The sequence below is a fragment of the Bombyx mandarina genome, chromosome 21 (genome assembly GCF_030267445.1).
Source record: "Bombyx mandarina strain Sakado chromosome 21, ASM3026744v2".
Classification (NCBI taxonomy): domain Eukaryota; kingdom Metazoa; phylum Arthropoda; class Insecta; order Lepidoptera; family Bombycidae; genus Bombyx; species Bombyx mandarina.
The window spans coordinates 14,079,302-14,095,787 of NC_143227.1; the positions used below are offsets into that span (position 1 = coordinate 14,079,302).

Genomic DNA, 16,486 nt, shown 5'->3' on the forward strand with positions numbered 1-16,486 from the left:
GCAAGTTTGTTAAAGACCTACGACCCACAGGGGAGTGATGTGGCGGGTAGCCATCATACAACGCAAGATATTTGACAGATGCCTGAATCTCGCTTACGACATTTTCAAGACAAGCATATATATATGCATATATACAAGTTCCGAACAACAACATTAGGACCGTCGGTCTACCGAGCAATATCACCCGCTCGGTGGAAGATCTTCCCTTTGTCGTATATACCTACAAAGTTATATTTGCTTTTATTAATGCTTAATATAGCGCGGTTGTTGTGTTGTGTTGTTTTATTATTGTTTTAAGCTTGAATTATCATTGTCTAATTATAATTGCATAACTTGATAAAAAATGCTATGCAATAGCTTTACCGCGGCAGTTCCCGAGTGCCACACGTTTTTTATTGTTAATATACGAGTAAGAGCACTAAAGTGCGGCCCTGCGCCAGACTTTCTCCGTTACAACATCAAAAATGGCGGACGTCTTGTTAACGCGCTTGGCCATTGAGACGCGCGCGCAATCGACAACCGACTCGTGTAATACGTGTTTTTATATTTCGAATGTTTTTTCCTCCTAATTATAAAAACAAAATAACATTTAACATTCAACCGTATCGAAGTGGAATGCGACCTGTTTGGTGTTTTGGATTGCAGTTGGTTTTTTTTTTGTTTTTCTTCGAAATTCGTATATATTCACAAAAGTACGGTGATCGGTGTCAGTCTGATCGGTGAAGGTTTTTATAAATTCTTATTTAAAACAATAACTTGAAATAAAATTTGTTGTCCAAAGATTTAATAAAGTGTATATAATATTTAATTACACGCCTGAAAAGCTTACTATTAAATTTGATCTTTTAAGTGTTTTTTTCTCTATAAAATTTGATTACAAGAACGAATAATTTTTTGTAGTATTCAGTGTTTTTTTTATTGCGTTTATAGACAAACGTGTATGCGGCCCATCTGATGGTAAGTAGCTTACGGACGTGAAAACAATCAAATCGCTGCCTTAATTAATTAAATGATTTACTGATCTTCATATATTTTTGATATTCCAACAGCAAAACCGAAACATAATGGAATGTGTTAAGCTGAGGTTAGGATGATTGAAATTTAGAACAAAATGTTTGGCTTCCGGAGATCGTTGGTTGAAGCCGTGGTGTTCCTCTCGTGGCTCTTAGAAGACTGGACATTCGGCTCCAGCGTCCTATGGCACGTGTATTTTACTCTCTGGATCTGCGGCCTCGTCCTGACCGTGACCACATACGATCATGACTACTGGAAGGACAGAGGCATATTCTCACCCCCGGCTTTGCCCGTGGTCGGACATATACTGTCTGTCGTACTATTCAGGGAGCAGGGAGGGATGTGCTTCAAAAATATCTATGATACGTATACAGATCAACGGTTTTTAGGTGAGTTTAGCAATATCCTGTCTATTTGTTAATATGTGAACAAAAACTTTGTAGAGAAAGATTTTGTATTCTTTATTGTACACCAAAAAACAACTAAACGATGTGATACATTAAATACAAAAAAAAGTACAATTGGCGGTCTTATCGCTAAGAGCGATCTCCTCCAGACAACCATTATGTGGACAAGAATTATTTGGAAACGAATCACGTGCGGTGTACCAATCCAGTAAATACATATACACATATATGCATATATAGGTATATAAACATACAGACATGTATCCCTTTGTACCACTTTTTACGAAAATCGCGTCGCGGAGGGGTACGAAATTTCCCACACTTATAGAGAATAAAGAGAAAGAGAGCATAAAAATACATTACATCAATAAATAAAAACATTACACGCACTACCATCTATTTTACATATGCACTCTTTGCTTATTGTCAAACTTTTGTTATTGCTTAAAGTCTGTGATCAAATTGAGAATAGATTAATATTGTTTGTCTTTAATACTACTTGTCTATAGTGTAGTCTTGGTCTTATAATATTAATGTCTTTGACTGTTGACAATAGAATTATAATAATGTTCAAAACTTATAATTTCAATTAATTATAGTCGAATTTCGACTACTGCGGGACCACCAGTTATTATTATTATATGATTTACTTTATACTACGGTAGGCTTACTTTAATTCGTGTACAGTTTTACTTCTATTTTTAGATCTTATTCTTTAACCTATAATCTAGATCAAAATAAATGTTATCGTAACAATGGCTGCATAGATATTTACAGTCAATAGCAATCGTAATGTCTTATTGAAAAAAATAATCAGTGATGTGTAATTACAACGAAGGAGTACAATGAAGCGATTGTTAATGCCTGAATTTTGCCAACGAAAACAAGTTTAACTTTAAGTACATTAAGATAGATTAGAAAAAGATGACCTTAAATATTAAGTCTATTATCTATTATCTATGAAGGTGACGCTAGTAGCTAAGTTACAATTAATTGACGGCATAACGTCAATGTACCATTGAGACATCGAATCAAAGACACCGATGTTTCAAATGGAATGAAGTAAAAACATGTTTTTGAGTTAAATTAATGAACCTTGTCTAAGCTAATAATAAGCAGAACGTCATTAGCGACCAAATGTTAATGTCTTTAAGGTTGATGGTTAAATTATTTGTTTTTATATGAAGACGAATGAGCATATGGCACGTCTGAACGCAAGTGATTATCTTCGTTCATGGTCTTCGCCCCACTGGAGTAGAGTTTGTCTTATACTATTCTTACTGGTGGTAGGACCTCTTGTGAGTCCGCGCGGGTAGGTACCACCACCCTGCCTATTTCTGCCGTGAAGCAGTAATGCGTTTCGGTTTGAAAGGCGGAGCAGCCGTTGTAACTATACTGAGACCTTAGAACTTATATCTCTTATAATTATGGATGAATGAATGGTAAATTATATAATATTATAATATGTTGCACTGGACTAAAATTCGCATGTCAAATAATGACAAAGCATACACGCTTCTTTTAACTTATGTAATAACTCATTTTCACTATGCTTGGCGAATAAATGATTTCTTTCTTGCTTTCTTTCTTTCTTTCTTGTGAGTGAGGCCACTTTTACGCTGACGGCCTCATATATATCCAGTTCAAGAGTCTTCGAAAAGTATATATTATACAAATACAAATACATAGTCATGACCGCGTAATAGTTATGAAATTTATTGCACGTTCAGTCGAGAGCGACGAACGCCTTTTTCTAACAACCGATACGATTTGTTTGATATTGAATTAGATCGTTATCGTTAAGAACTAACAAAACTCAGTAGTAACTGAAAACTCTTTTACTGTGACCGACACGACACTCTTGATCGTGCGACAGCTATAAATAAATTAGGATGTTTCAACGCCTGACTGTTTAGGAAGCGAAATAATCATGGTAGAAGTTGTTCGGTGTCGGCGCATTGAAGGGGGAAAAACTGCGTAGGGGTCGACATGCTATTTGCTTTTAACTTGATTACCGTTTCATGAATGTGTTTGATTTTGATCGTTATTTATGGAACGAAGTTCCTTATGGGACGATGCGGAGGGGTACCTAACCGTGAAAAAACGTCCGTAACGTAAGATTTTTATTAGTAATGCACACAGTGTACGACTTAACTTTGTAATAACGTACAAATTAGTAAAGCGTATAGTGTACGACTTAACTTTGTAATAACGTACAAAAAATAACATATCTTTTTATCATAAAAAATTATTGACCACGATCTCAGAGCGTTCGCTTGCGCAATACACTAACTCTTATGCAAACAACCGTGAATGAAGTGTACCACAATAAGTTCGCACGTTACCGAATGACCGTGGGTTGTTGCGAAACCTCTAGATTTATTCTCTTTATACCTCGAATAGAACTTTAAATTAATATTTTTATAATAAGCGACATCGTTCCTATCCGGTGTCCCACGACCCCACACATCTGTTTTTAATCGTAAGAGTTACCTAAAAGTCTCTTTTAAAGTACATAATGTGGAAAGTAAAAAAAAACTTAGTGTACTAAACAAAATTCCTGGCTTACAGGTACGCATCAGTTCTATCAGCGCACGTTGGTAATCAGAGATCCAGAGCTCATTAAAAGGGTCTGCGTGAACGATTTCCAGCATTTCGTGGACCGTGGATTCTTCTTCAACAAGGAAGTAGATCCTTTGGCTGGATCGGTACTTTTCCTGCGAGGAAACGAATGGAAAAAATTAAGAGCCAAAATTTCGCCAATCTTTTCGTGAGTATTCTTAATTCTTCTAGTAATTTTTTTGACAGAAATCGCGTCTGTTGTCTTATGGACGTTGTTGAGATGGTGCTGATTTAGAACCGCTTTTTATTTAAGACTAGCGGCCCGCTCCGGCTCCGCTCGGGTCTTTAACAAAAATTTCAACAATATTTGAGGTTTTTTTTTTTTTTTTAAGATAAAAGAACATTTACTGCGGCATAACTATAATAGTTACACATATGTTGTCGCGACACTTTTTGCAAATAATAATGTGTTCTACAAAGTCGTAGTACATTATTTTATTCTATCATCAATAGTTTTTAGTGTCATTCGGGAATAGTGTAGCTTCCAAACAGTGAAAGAATTTTTCAAAACGATTCATTAGTTTCGGAGCCTATTCAATACAAACAAACAAATATTTCCTCTTTATAATATTAGTATAGAAGTATAGATATAGATGACCACATCATGACAGCTCATCTGATATTATATTTTTTATTGCTTAGATGGGGAAATGAGTTCATTATCCTCATACTGTGTTAAGTGTTAAACTAAGTGGTTACTAGGGCCTGCAGACAACAAAGAAAATGCTGTCGACCTCATCACGAGGCATGAGTTCTAAGACTTAGTTTTACAGTGGAACGCTACTTCACATTTCAATCCCAAGCGCATTACTAATTCGCGTGGAAATAGGCAGGGTGGTGGTGATACCTACCCGTGCGGACTCACATTGGTGACAGCGATTGGAGTGTGTTATAGCGGTGCCGCTGCTCGATTTGAGACTTCTTCCAACAACTTCAAGCACGGCAGTTAGAAAAGGGGGGCTTAGATAAGATGTCCTCTTATCTTTCATCTTAGATTTTTTGGAAATGCCAATGATTGCTGCGCATTTTGACCTCTGGGATTCCTTGTGTCATAAGATCTGCTTTATTCTATAACCGACTGACCATATGGATGTAGCAGAAACAGTATTAACTTCTGATTATTGTGTACCTTAACAAAAGTTTTATGAACACCAGGAGTCATAACCCACTAAATCATAGACTTGAATTTTGTAACTCATAGTAAACGTTCTTGAGATAGACAGCTACAAATATATTGTATTATCTATACTAATATATAAATCTATAGTGGTTTTTACGGATGTTCCGTTATAACTACTGAACCATGCATCCGATTGACTTGAAACTTGGTATTCATGTAGAAAATACATGTACTTAATGGATAGGCTAATATTTATATGAGAGTTGGACCCCCTAATGATAAAGACAATAAAAAATTAATGTTATTCTTACACAACGATGAGGTCGAGTACAACTAGTATTTTTATAGAACTAATTCTACTTCAAACATCTTCTAGGCCGAACAAGCTACGAGGAATGTTCCCGTTGATAGATAACACAGCCGATGAGTTCCTCATACGTTTGAGGAATCGAATCAAAAACAAGAACAAGGATATCGAAAACGTGGACAGCAATTCTAATATAGAAGATGCTTATGCGCTGGTGGACTCTGAGGAGTTGGTGGGGGGGTATACAGCCGACGCGATAGTCCCTTGCGCCTTTGGACTGAAGAGTCTAGTTATGGATAAGCCTGACGATCCATTTGCGGTTGCACTTCAAGCGTATTACGAGAAATCTTTATATAATGTATTTGAAAAGTAAGTAATTGAATAGTTGTATTAATGATGTGATATTTGGGATATTGAGAAATTGGGATACTAATAATGGGATTAATAATGGGATTAAAATCGAAACGCATTTGTTTTGTGGCAGAAATAGGCCGGGTGGTGTTACATACCCGTGCGGACTCACAAGACGTCCTATAACCAGTAAGACTGTACGAATTTGGTAATAAAATTAACAGCTCAAACCCCATGGCTTTATGAGAAGCTAGCTTTTATATGTGGCTTTGCGATCCAATTCTATCACTCGGGAATAGCAGTAGTATCTGGATGATATACTCCTGGCAGTATATACGGAAGCTCCTTTGATGATCGGCTTAGGAGTTAATATTTGAAAGCGCCACAAATAACTTTCTTTCACGTGTTTTTTTTATAATAATACTGTAGACGACTACAATATGCAACATTTGATTTTGTTGTGAAAGTTTTGTATCGAAAATACTCAGACCTCTGTGCTAAAACAATTAAAAAAAAAAACGAAACAAAAATGAACAGAAAAACAAAAGCATATAGAAAATATTTGTCTCGATTTGTAAATAAATTTTTGTACGTCCTAAATTAAAGTTTGTTTAAAAAGTCAATGTCCTAACTCTTATAGCGTTTACAGATGAGTGGCAAAAAGCTCAGACATTTAACAATGAAAAACCCTTTATTACCTTTTCTGCTTTGTTTAGTTACATACGTCTTGAAAAGGAGTGAATGTCACCAAAAAAATTATTTATATTGACGAAACATAAAAATCAGTTGATAAACAGATAAGATAATTACAATTAACAAATTAACAATAAGATAATTAACAATTAACAAATTAATTAACAATAATTTAACAATTAAATCGTACTTTTAATTCAAACATGAACACCTCTGAGAAGCGAAGCCACAGTTTAACTATTGCAATTTTCATTCGGTTTTCTGAGAAGTTTTTCATTGTTATATTGGTACTTAATTTCTTTTTTGTTTCCAAATGAATTTCGAATTTAAAATGTACTTTATTTGAGGTGAATATTGCAAGTATTGTATTTAGATACATATTTGTAATTTAGGTTTTTGACTTTAAGAAAATAGAATTTAATACTTGGAATATCCTCTGGATCGGGATACTGGTGATTTTAGCTGGTAGGCCAAATCTTAAGTAGGCAGCGGCTTGGCTCCGCCTCTAGCAATGCTGAAGTCCACGGGCGACAGTAACCACTTAACATCAGGTGGGCCTTTGCTCGTACGCCTGCAAGGGCAATAAAAAAATATCTAGTATGATAGTTAAATACCATAGCTATTTTTCTACACGATATTTAAGTTTTTTCTGGCATGGCCCTCCACACCGCCAGAGGCAAAAAGAGATGGAGAAAGATCGTGCTTTAGAAGGTGAAACAGAAGGGTGATCACGACTCTCCGCAGTGACGAATACAACGCTAGAAGGAGGACTGGCATAGTCTATGACGCACGGGTGTATTTCCATTGTATAAAGTTTTATTTATTTATTGCCCTTGTAGGCTGACGAGCATACGGCCCACCTGATGGTGAGTGGTTACCGTCGCCCATGGACTTCAGCAATGCCAGGGGCAGAGCCAAGTCGCTGCCTACCGCAAAATGTGTAGTGTATGTAACACAAAAAAAGGAAGTTTTTGGCGTTGGGGTGTAGGATGGACGGATATCCTACATTCTAATCCTATAGACGAATGAATACGCGGCCTCTATTGCTCATAAACTTCACAAAGAGAATGTCGCCACCTATCTTGCGACGTCAGGTCAATATCTCGATTGTATAGTGATTATGCAAATTATAAAACCCGCATGATTTGATTTTTATTACACGATAATAATATTATTCCGTCATTATAGAGGTCTTTTGTGAACATGATTTAAGTGTTAATTTCATTGATAAAGTTGGTAATTGCCAGCGGGATTGATAGTCGGGATAATATATGTGGGGGCCCTGGCTTGCTCATCAACTAATTCATGAAGGAAATCAGTGATATTTTCAGCGTTAGCAAAATCGGAGGGCATGATAAATGGTCAATCAAAGTTTATTTATTTTTTATTTATTGCTTAGATGGGTGGACGAGCCAACAGCCCAACTGCTATTAAGCGGTTACTGGAGCCCACAGACATCTACAACGTAAATGCGTCACCCAACTTTAAGACAAACGTAAAATTTCAGTATTCAATGTTCCAATTAAATCCAGGACTTTTTTTTTATCCTATCAGCTTTGGTCGTTATAATTACCTCTTTAGTAGATTTAAGGGCAGGACCCTAAAGAGTCAGTCGTTGAGTCAAGATTTTCCTTTACGTGTTTATTATTTTTTATAGGAGCCATAATATTTATTACTTGAAGCGTTTAGGAATGCTGAAAAATCAGAAATGTATTAAACGAATATTTTTTTTTAAATGCTGAAAAACATCTACCTAACAAGCTATCTATCATACAAACCGGAACTTTTATAACGTCGAAAAGTATTGAAAAAAAAAAACAAGTCTGATTAATACAAATTTTTTTCAGAACAATGCGTCAGTTCTGGCCAGCGTTCGTCCTCTTCTTTAGAATGAGGATAATACCGAAGAAGACTCACGATTTCTTCCATAACGTCGTGACAAGCGTGCTCAGAGCTCGCGAAAGTGGTAAATTCTGAATCAATTTAAATATTCACTACCTCTACCAAACTATATAGAAGATAGTCTATATATTATAACTATAAGAGCTTTTGCCCGCGATTTCGTCCGCGTGGAATAGTTCACAAATACTGCTTTATTTTAAAACAAACTTGGTTAGCATAAAAATACGTTATAGTGAGCGAACCTTAACATATAGACATATGCTGTCGCGGACTTTTTTATAGTCTTTTAAAGGGGAACAATTCTGTCATACATTATTTTAGCGAAACTTTAACCGTTTCTGCAGCGCACGCAGCGGAAGCTCTCAAAAGCCCGATTTTGAAATATTCTTTATTGGTGCTCCGTTTGTATTGATCTCAGCCTGATGTAATATAGCCTATAGTCTTCCTCAATAAATGGGCTATCTAACACTGAAATAATCTTTCAAATCGAAACAGTAGTTCCTGAGATTAGCGCGTTCAAACAAACAAACTCTTCAGCTTTATAATATTAGTATAGCTAAAAGGCTATTCAATTTCAAAAAGCCACACAAATCTAAATATTGCGACCGGTGAACGAATTCACTACCAACATTTTTGCAATTTCAATTATTTGAAATTTTTAATTCATGTGTGTTTACGTCTATTTATTATCCAATATTAAATAAGTAGCTTAGCGTATTATGCTTTTGGTAATTATTATTATTTTGTATGTCAGAGTAAGTTCAGACAAAGATAAGTTAAGATATACGCTATTTATTTATTTATTTCTTATTAAATACGGTACGCTTGCTGAACACTGATTTATGAGGTTCTTATACAATACAAGCCGTACTCGCCCGTTTCGCTGGGCATTTAAAATTAGCATTATTATTTATTGTCATTATTATTAGGGAGTCCATAGTAACAATCATGAATATTAGCCTATCCATTAAGTACATGTATTTTCTACATGGATCCAAGTTTCAAGTCAATTGGATGCATGGTTCAGTAGTTATAACGGAACATCCGTAAAAACCACTAAGATTTATATATTAGTACAGATATAATGCGACTGTATTAGTGACGAGCTATGTGCGACTGTCTTACTTCATAATGGCTCGATACATTGCAACCACAGATCATAGAAACACAGTAACCTCCAGCGGTTGGGTACGCAGCACGTCACACGTGTCGATAAGGCGAGTGACGTCAGCCCGAGTTGGACGGGTTTATTAATCTTACAAGATTTCTTGAAAATCTTATGAGATGCCGGATACCCGTCTCGTGGCGATTACTCGTGCCGATCCGAAGCAGTCAATGTAGGGTCCTGTAGGGTCCTAATTAAACTCAAAACTTTGCTACTGAACGTAAGCCGAGCCGACCGATCTGTCAATACAACCGAATTCTTCTTTATTCAATACGACCGACGATCTTTTCTTGTTTCTATGATCTGTGATTGAAACCTTACTACACATGAATGATAAGCTAACTTCAGCCGAGTATAAACTTTCCATTGCAGTTGGGAATGTGGGCGTTTTCTTATGTCGACTGCAAGTGAAGCTGGACTCATAATCATCTATCGATCCTTAGTAATATGTGGTTGAGCGTTCGGTGTACTAGATGTTTTTTCCTTCAGGTGAACAGGAGAAACGTGGTGACTTCATCGACATGATGATGAATCTACGAAACGATGACGCAAATAATAAAAAAACAGACGATCCTGATGATGTAGAAATAAGTGAGTACAGGCGTTAGTGATATTTCTAGGTTTGCGCGCATCTGAAAGAGCTTCCACGTCATTCTTGACGACGATAACTGTAACTTTCTTTACCTGTTGGCTGGTAGCTTAAGAGGCTTTACTGGTGGTAGGACCTCTTGTGAGTCCACTTGGGTAGGTACCACCACCCTTCCTATTCCTGCCGTGAAGCAGTAATGCGTTTCGGTTTGAAGGGCGGGGCAGCCGTTGTAACTATACTTGAGACCTTAGAACTTATATCTCAAGGTGGGTGGCGCATTTAATTCGTAGATGCCTATGGGCTCCGGTAACCACTTAACACTAGGTGGGCTGTGAGCTCGCCCATCCATATAAGCAATAAAAAAAAAAAGGCTATTCAAGTTACGCGCGGACGGGTGGGTGAGCTCACCGTCTCAACCTGAGATAATTTGCTAATACTAGCCCTAGAAAAAGCAGTGCTTCGAAGAATCTATATCGCCGTTAAAAGTTTCTATTAATAAAATCTGTCTCCGATAGGACATTGAACCCCGAAAACGAATATAGCAGATATACTACATTTTTCAATGGTCGGTTCCTTTACTTTATTAATGTTCTCAATATTGTTACGCGCTGGGGTTCGGGATAAATAAAATTCCACCAAAGTACAACTAAAAACTGTATTCAACACTTAGAACACTTAACAAACACTTTAAAATTCTCAATTCGCTTGTTCCGCTTCGCTTCAGGTGATCCGTTCGCTGTTTCGCTTCGAGTAGTTCCGATTACTGACTGATTGCGTGCCATCCCTCCAACGCTTTTATAGTCGATACCACATCCCTAGAATTATCGAGAATATTCCACACATCTCTAGTATTGTTTCCGCTATCTGACAATAGATGGCGTTGTACTTCTCGAGCGTTCTAGGTGCTCCTAGATCCCTCGATATTCGTTCGACTATTCGTCGACAGATGGCGTTACTCTTACCGGCGTAACAATATTAATGTCAAGTTCTTTTCACAGCGGACATAGTAATCTCCGCCAACGCATTTATTATATTCCTTGGTGGATTTGAAACTACTTCTTCGACCTTAGCGTTTCTCTTCCTCGAACTGGCAGCTGATCTGAGGGTCCAGGAGAAGATGAGACAGGAGATTAGAGAGGTGTTGAGCCGAAATTACGGCAAGATGACTTTTGAGATGTTACAAGAGTTAATCTACATGGAGATGGTAATACAAGGTTAGCATTTGTAAAAAGAATATTAATGTTAGTCGATTTTATGTATTTTCAGAAACTGTGTATTTAAATACTATAGACATATTTGATGGGTATAATACTAATTTTAAGCCATAAACTTATTAACATATTTGTTAGTTTTATAAGTATGGACAAATTAATAAAACACTCAGGCATTTTTAAATCTATCTATATATAATAATATAAAAATGAATTGCTGTTCGTTAGTCTCGCTAAAACTCGAGAACGGCTGGACCGATTTGAATTTTGGTCTTAAATTATTTGTGGAAGTCCAGGGAAGGTTTAAGAGGTAGATAAATAGGAAAATGCTCGGAATTAAATAAAAATAATAATTTAGTTTTTCCTTTGATGTGCCCCCGTCGGATTCCTTTTGTTTGTTTTAAGCTTATTCTATACAAAGGTTTAGGTCTTTTATTTATCGATTGCGACACTACGAAGTCTGCCGGGTCAGCTAGTTTTTTAATAAATAGATAAAAATTGGGGAAACGTAAGCAATTTTAACATCTCTTCCATAAGTAATTGCACCGGTTTTCGTAGCTCGTAGACGTAAGTAATATTAGTTTTATCGATTAATCTTACGTTTACTGTGTCAGACTTTACGACGGTCGACTACCGTCATGTCCATCGACATTTTAAATATTAAGCTGACCAAAGTCTTATTTTTTATAGCAAAAAAACACATGTGTGGCACTCGGGGACTGCCGCGGTAAAGCTATTACATAGCATTTTTTATCAACTTATACAATTATAATTAGACAATAATAATTTAATATTAAAACAATAATAAAATAAGAGCACGCTATATTTATAATCATTAACAAAAGCAAAACATTAACTGTCCCCTTCACACTCATGAGCTAGACCGCGCGAGAGAGGTATTATAAAAAAGGTTTTTTTTTTCTTTCAGAGACCCTGCGTTTGTATCCACCCTTTCCAAGCATACAACGTATGTGTACCAAAGACTATCTTATACCGGGAACCGAGAAAGTCGTTGAGAAAGGCACAATAGTTCTGTTTCCGACGCTGGGAATCCAAAGGGACAGCCAAGTTTGTGTTTTATTTTTAATAAGCATTAAGGTTCAATTTGAGAGACTCGAATATTTTAAGGGTTTGTTGTATTTCGCGCATAGGACACCCGGATGAGTTTTGAGAACGTTGTCTATTTACTGTTTACTTTAGACATTGTCATTAACGAACTACGAGTATATGTGGTGACATTTGACATCAAGTCGTCGTGGCCTAAAGGATAAGACGTCTGGTGCATTCGTGTTGAGCGATGCACCGGTGTTCGAGTCCCGCAGGCGGGTATCAATTTTTCTAATGAAATACGTACTTGGTAAATATATGTTCACGATTGACTTCCACGGTGAAGGAATAACATCGCGTAATAAAAATCAAACCCGCAAAATTATAATTGGCGGCCGTCTTATGATTCCGCACAGGTAGGTACCATTACCCTGCCTATTTCTGCCGTGAAGCAGGAATGCCTTTCGGCTTGAAGAGTGGGGCAGACGTTGTAATTATACTGAGACCTTAGAACTCATATCTCAAGGTGAGTGGCGGCATATACGTTCTAGATGTCTATGGGCACTAAACACCAGGCAGGCTGTGAGCTCGCCCAACCATATAAGCAATAAAAACAACACCTTGGCCCGCGGTCCGCTCCTAAGATCAGGGGACCGTCAACCCATATACCTCGCGCCCCCTAAGCGCGGAAACCTCATAGGCTTGGCACTCTGTCTGGAAAAAAAAAACGATGGTGCCATTTAAGTTGCTGATGCCTATGGGCTTCAGTGACCACTTAACACCAGGTGGACCGTGAGCTCTTCCACCTAGCTAAGCAACAAAATGACTCTCCCACGCTTCATCCGTAATACTTCACTTCGTTTGATTGATTATAATAATGGTGTTTTCTAGTACTTCGAACGCGCTGACGACTTTTATCCTGAGAGGTGGTCAGCCGGCTACGTTCCTCCCCCAGGAGTCTATATGCCTTTTGGGGATGGACCTCGTTATTGCATAGGTATGATATACTATCGATTATAGTAATTTACACGGAATTTTATCTATTCCGTGGTAATTTACGCTCGGATCAGGCTGAATGATTGGAGAAGTTGCGTGATCAGCAGATACACTTTAGATTTCTATTAATTGTTCCTTATGTTCATGAGGTCTGTTTCCCTTTATGTCGGCACAGTTTTTTAAACATAATTTTTAAAATTACCTTTTTATACTTGATCGTGATTTCGTTATACACGTAATGTTAATGGTATGCAACGAGCTATCCATATATCACGCCCTATTCACCACAAATGACGTCACGTCTTGTGACTGCCGTTTAATTTACTACCGAAACCTCCAGTTTTATTTTCTTTATACCTCGAATAGAACTAAAAATTAATATTTTTATAATAAGTAACTTCGTTCCTATCCGGTGTCCCACGACACCACACTTCTTTTTATTATTATTATTTCTTTCTTCAAGTCTAGTTCCGTGTTTGAAGATTTCCATTTTCCAGGTAAAAGGTTCGCAATGATCCAGATGAAGTGCTGTCTAGTCAAAGTGTTGCAGTACGTCGTGATCACGCCGGCGTCTCCTGCTCAGCCGCGCACCAGACCCTTCGCGGCAGACTGCTGCTCTCCCCTCACCCTCCACCCCGACAACTCCTTAGTCAAACTGAGCCTGTTATGACAGTATCATCTTTGATCCAAAACCAACCAGTCGTGATATACACGTAATCTTATAATTTATTATGTAATTCGATTCTGTTTGTTCGTTCGTAATCGCGCTAATGGTTTAAGCCAGTGTTTCCCAACCTTTTTTGTGCAATGCCCCACTGTAACGTTTCTAAAATTTTTATGCCACCCCCATACAGAATTTTTAACATTAAAATATTGATTTGTTCACTTAAGAAACATAAATGATAGGTTTTAGGAAGAAATCACTATGAAATTGTTATCAAAACACTGTAATTAATATTTTAAAACTTAAAATAAAAAATTGAAATTTAAATTCAAAATAATTTTAATACATATTTTTAATATTCATTTAGTGCGATTGCCCCCCTTAATTATCAAATTGCTCCCTTGCGGGGCGTGGGCTCCATGTTGGGAAACACCAGTTTATGTGATTGATTTGAAACTACGGCCAGCTGTTGTTGGCACTTCAGCGAAGCTATTCCGAAGGATGGAGGCTATTTGGTTTAAGCGACGTCCTTGCAAATTTACAGGAGAGAAATTTAAATCATAACAAAAAAACTTCTTCAACTATTTGAATGGAGTAAACTTAATTGAAGTTCAATTAAACGCATCGAACTGTTGATGCTAATATCAAATAAAAGGCACCTTTAATTATTATTACAAAGATAATTCGCCTTTTCGTATTAAAAGTGTATATTTTCCAAAAATATTCGGAAATGAGTTAATATGCGTAAACATTTGGTATCACCAGTATTATTCTCATCAATACTCATAAAAAGCGAAGTTTAGTTTTAGTTTACCTATGTTTTGACTATTATTAACAAAATTAATACGTAATTTTATCTTACTTTAAAAGACAGATAATGTAACTGTTAAAAAATAAAAAATTAATGTTGCAATTAAGATTCATGTTAAAAAAATATATATATCTATTATATTAAGCCTTTAAAACGCTCTCCTGTAAAATTGGTAAGTTTTAGAGATTATGCAGTTTTATTGCGAGAAGACGAAATGTCGCGTATTAAGCGGAATGTCGCTCAAACCAGAATAGCTCACCTCTCGATTTGTACTTATGATTCAGTACGATGCGAAATTTATTTGTTATAGTCGGTAATGGAATCGTATTCGTCGGTAAGGGAAATGTATTGACAAACATTTATTGCTAAATAGACGTTATATAGTAGAATAAATTCGGTAACACCTGAATCGCGTTGATGCTATTTTCAAAATGTCTTTGCATGTGTGCGTGACTCAATCTGATCAATGTCCAAACGAGCAAATGATACGTGCTCATTAAAAGATATTCCTCTGAAGCTCTCCATAACTTGAACCGAGGTAAAGGATTACTTTAAGTTTAATAATAACCAGATGATGATGGTTTTTTTTTTGATAACGCCATCTTGTTGTGTCTTTAAAGCGGTAAGTTTCCCTCAATTAAGAAAAATAGTATTATTATTCGCCAATAGATGTCGGGAAGAGTTGATTATTGAAAACACGAATAAAACAACATTTTCTGAAAATAAGATAAGATTAACAGAGCATACTTTGTAATATATTAGCACGCATACCAAAACAATATGTAATTTTAAATTAAGAATGTCTAGATAAATGTTTCCGGTTAGACATCTAACTATTTTCTCGGCTTAGATATTATTTAAGTACATTTGCATTGTGCTTATTATTTTGTGCAATTAATTATGAAGGCGTCAGAGATGACTGAGCGATCTTTTCGTCGCCAGTTGTTTTCGGTAGAACCGAGTTTATTCGAATAAAAGTTTTTTTTAAATAATATGTGTTTCATTTTGAGTTTATTTATTTGGGAAACAAACAGTACAATACAAACATATAATATTTAAAAAAATAGCTAAAACAATAACCAAATATTTTTCCACAAACAAAATCACATATAGGTAGAAAGTGAACAGAGAAGAGAAATTTAAGTTACAAAAACCCAAAAGCAACACAATACGCACATATTATTTTATACATAAATTTACACTATAAAACTATAATACTCATCGGACTAAATCACCTTATAAATATTTTAAAATAGCTTTTCTATACGCTACAAGTGACAAGCAAAAGATGTCAGAGTTGCTGTTTTAATAAAGAATTCTCACAATTACAACGCAAACAGACGGTTGGGTTCTGAACATCAACTAAGTGCTGCTAAGCTAATACTTAGATAAAGCGACGCGACATGATAACCCTTTTAGCGTGACCGCCGCTAATTACACATCCGACCCAGGCGACGGGGCAATTCAAAGCCGCCGTCCCCCTAAACATGTCTTCTCGGATCCCCCGGATCCATTCTCGGTGCTTTTAGGCTCTTAAAACACCGGTCACCGTCCTCATCGAAGAGTTTGATAAGCGAATTAACTCAT

The 16,486-nt window shown here is 36.5% G+C and overlaps 1 protein-coding gene and 1 long non-coding RNA gene across 2 annotated transcripts in view; one reads left to right on the forward strand and one right to left on the reverse strand.

Moving 5' to 3' along the window:
• The window catches only part of LOC149500554 (uncharacterized), a 274,194-nt gene that overhangs the window by 19,650 nt on the left and 238,058 nt on the right, over positions 1-16,486 (reverse strand). The window lies entirely within an intron of this gene.
• Positions 455-15,891, forward strand: LOC149500555 (cytochrome P450 6B1). Its single transcript, XM_089736383.1, has 10 exons — positions 455-957; positions 1,050-1,403; positions 3,993-4,191; positions 5,540-5,839; positions 8,362-8,480; positions 10,071-10,172; positions 11,169-11,384; positions 12,310-12,449; positions 13,320-13,425; positions 13,922-15,891. The coding sequence occupies exons 2-10, from the start codon at positions 1,112-1,114 to the stop codon at positions 14,092-14,094; spliced, it is 1,647 nt and encodes a 548-aa protein (XP_089592509.1). The 5' UTR covers positions 455-957; positions 1,050-1,111; the 3' UTR covers positions 14,095-15,891.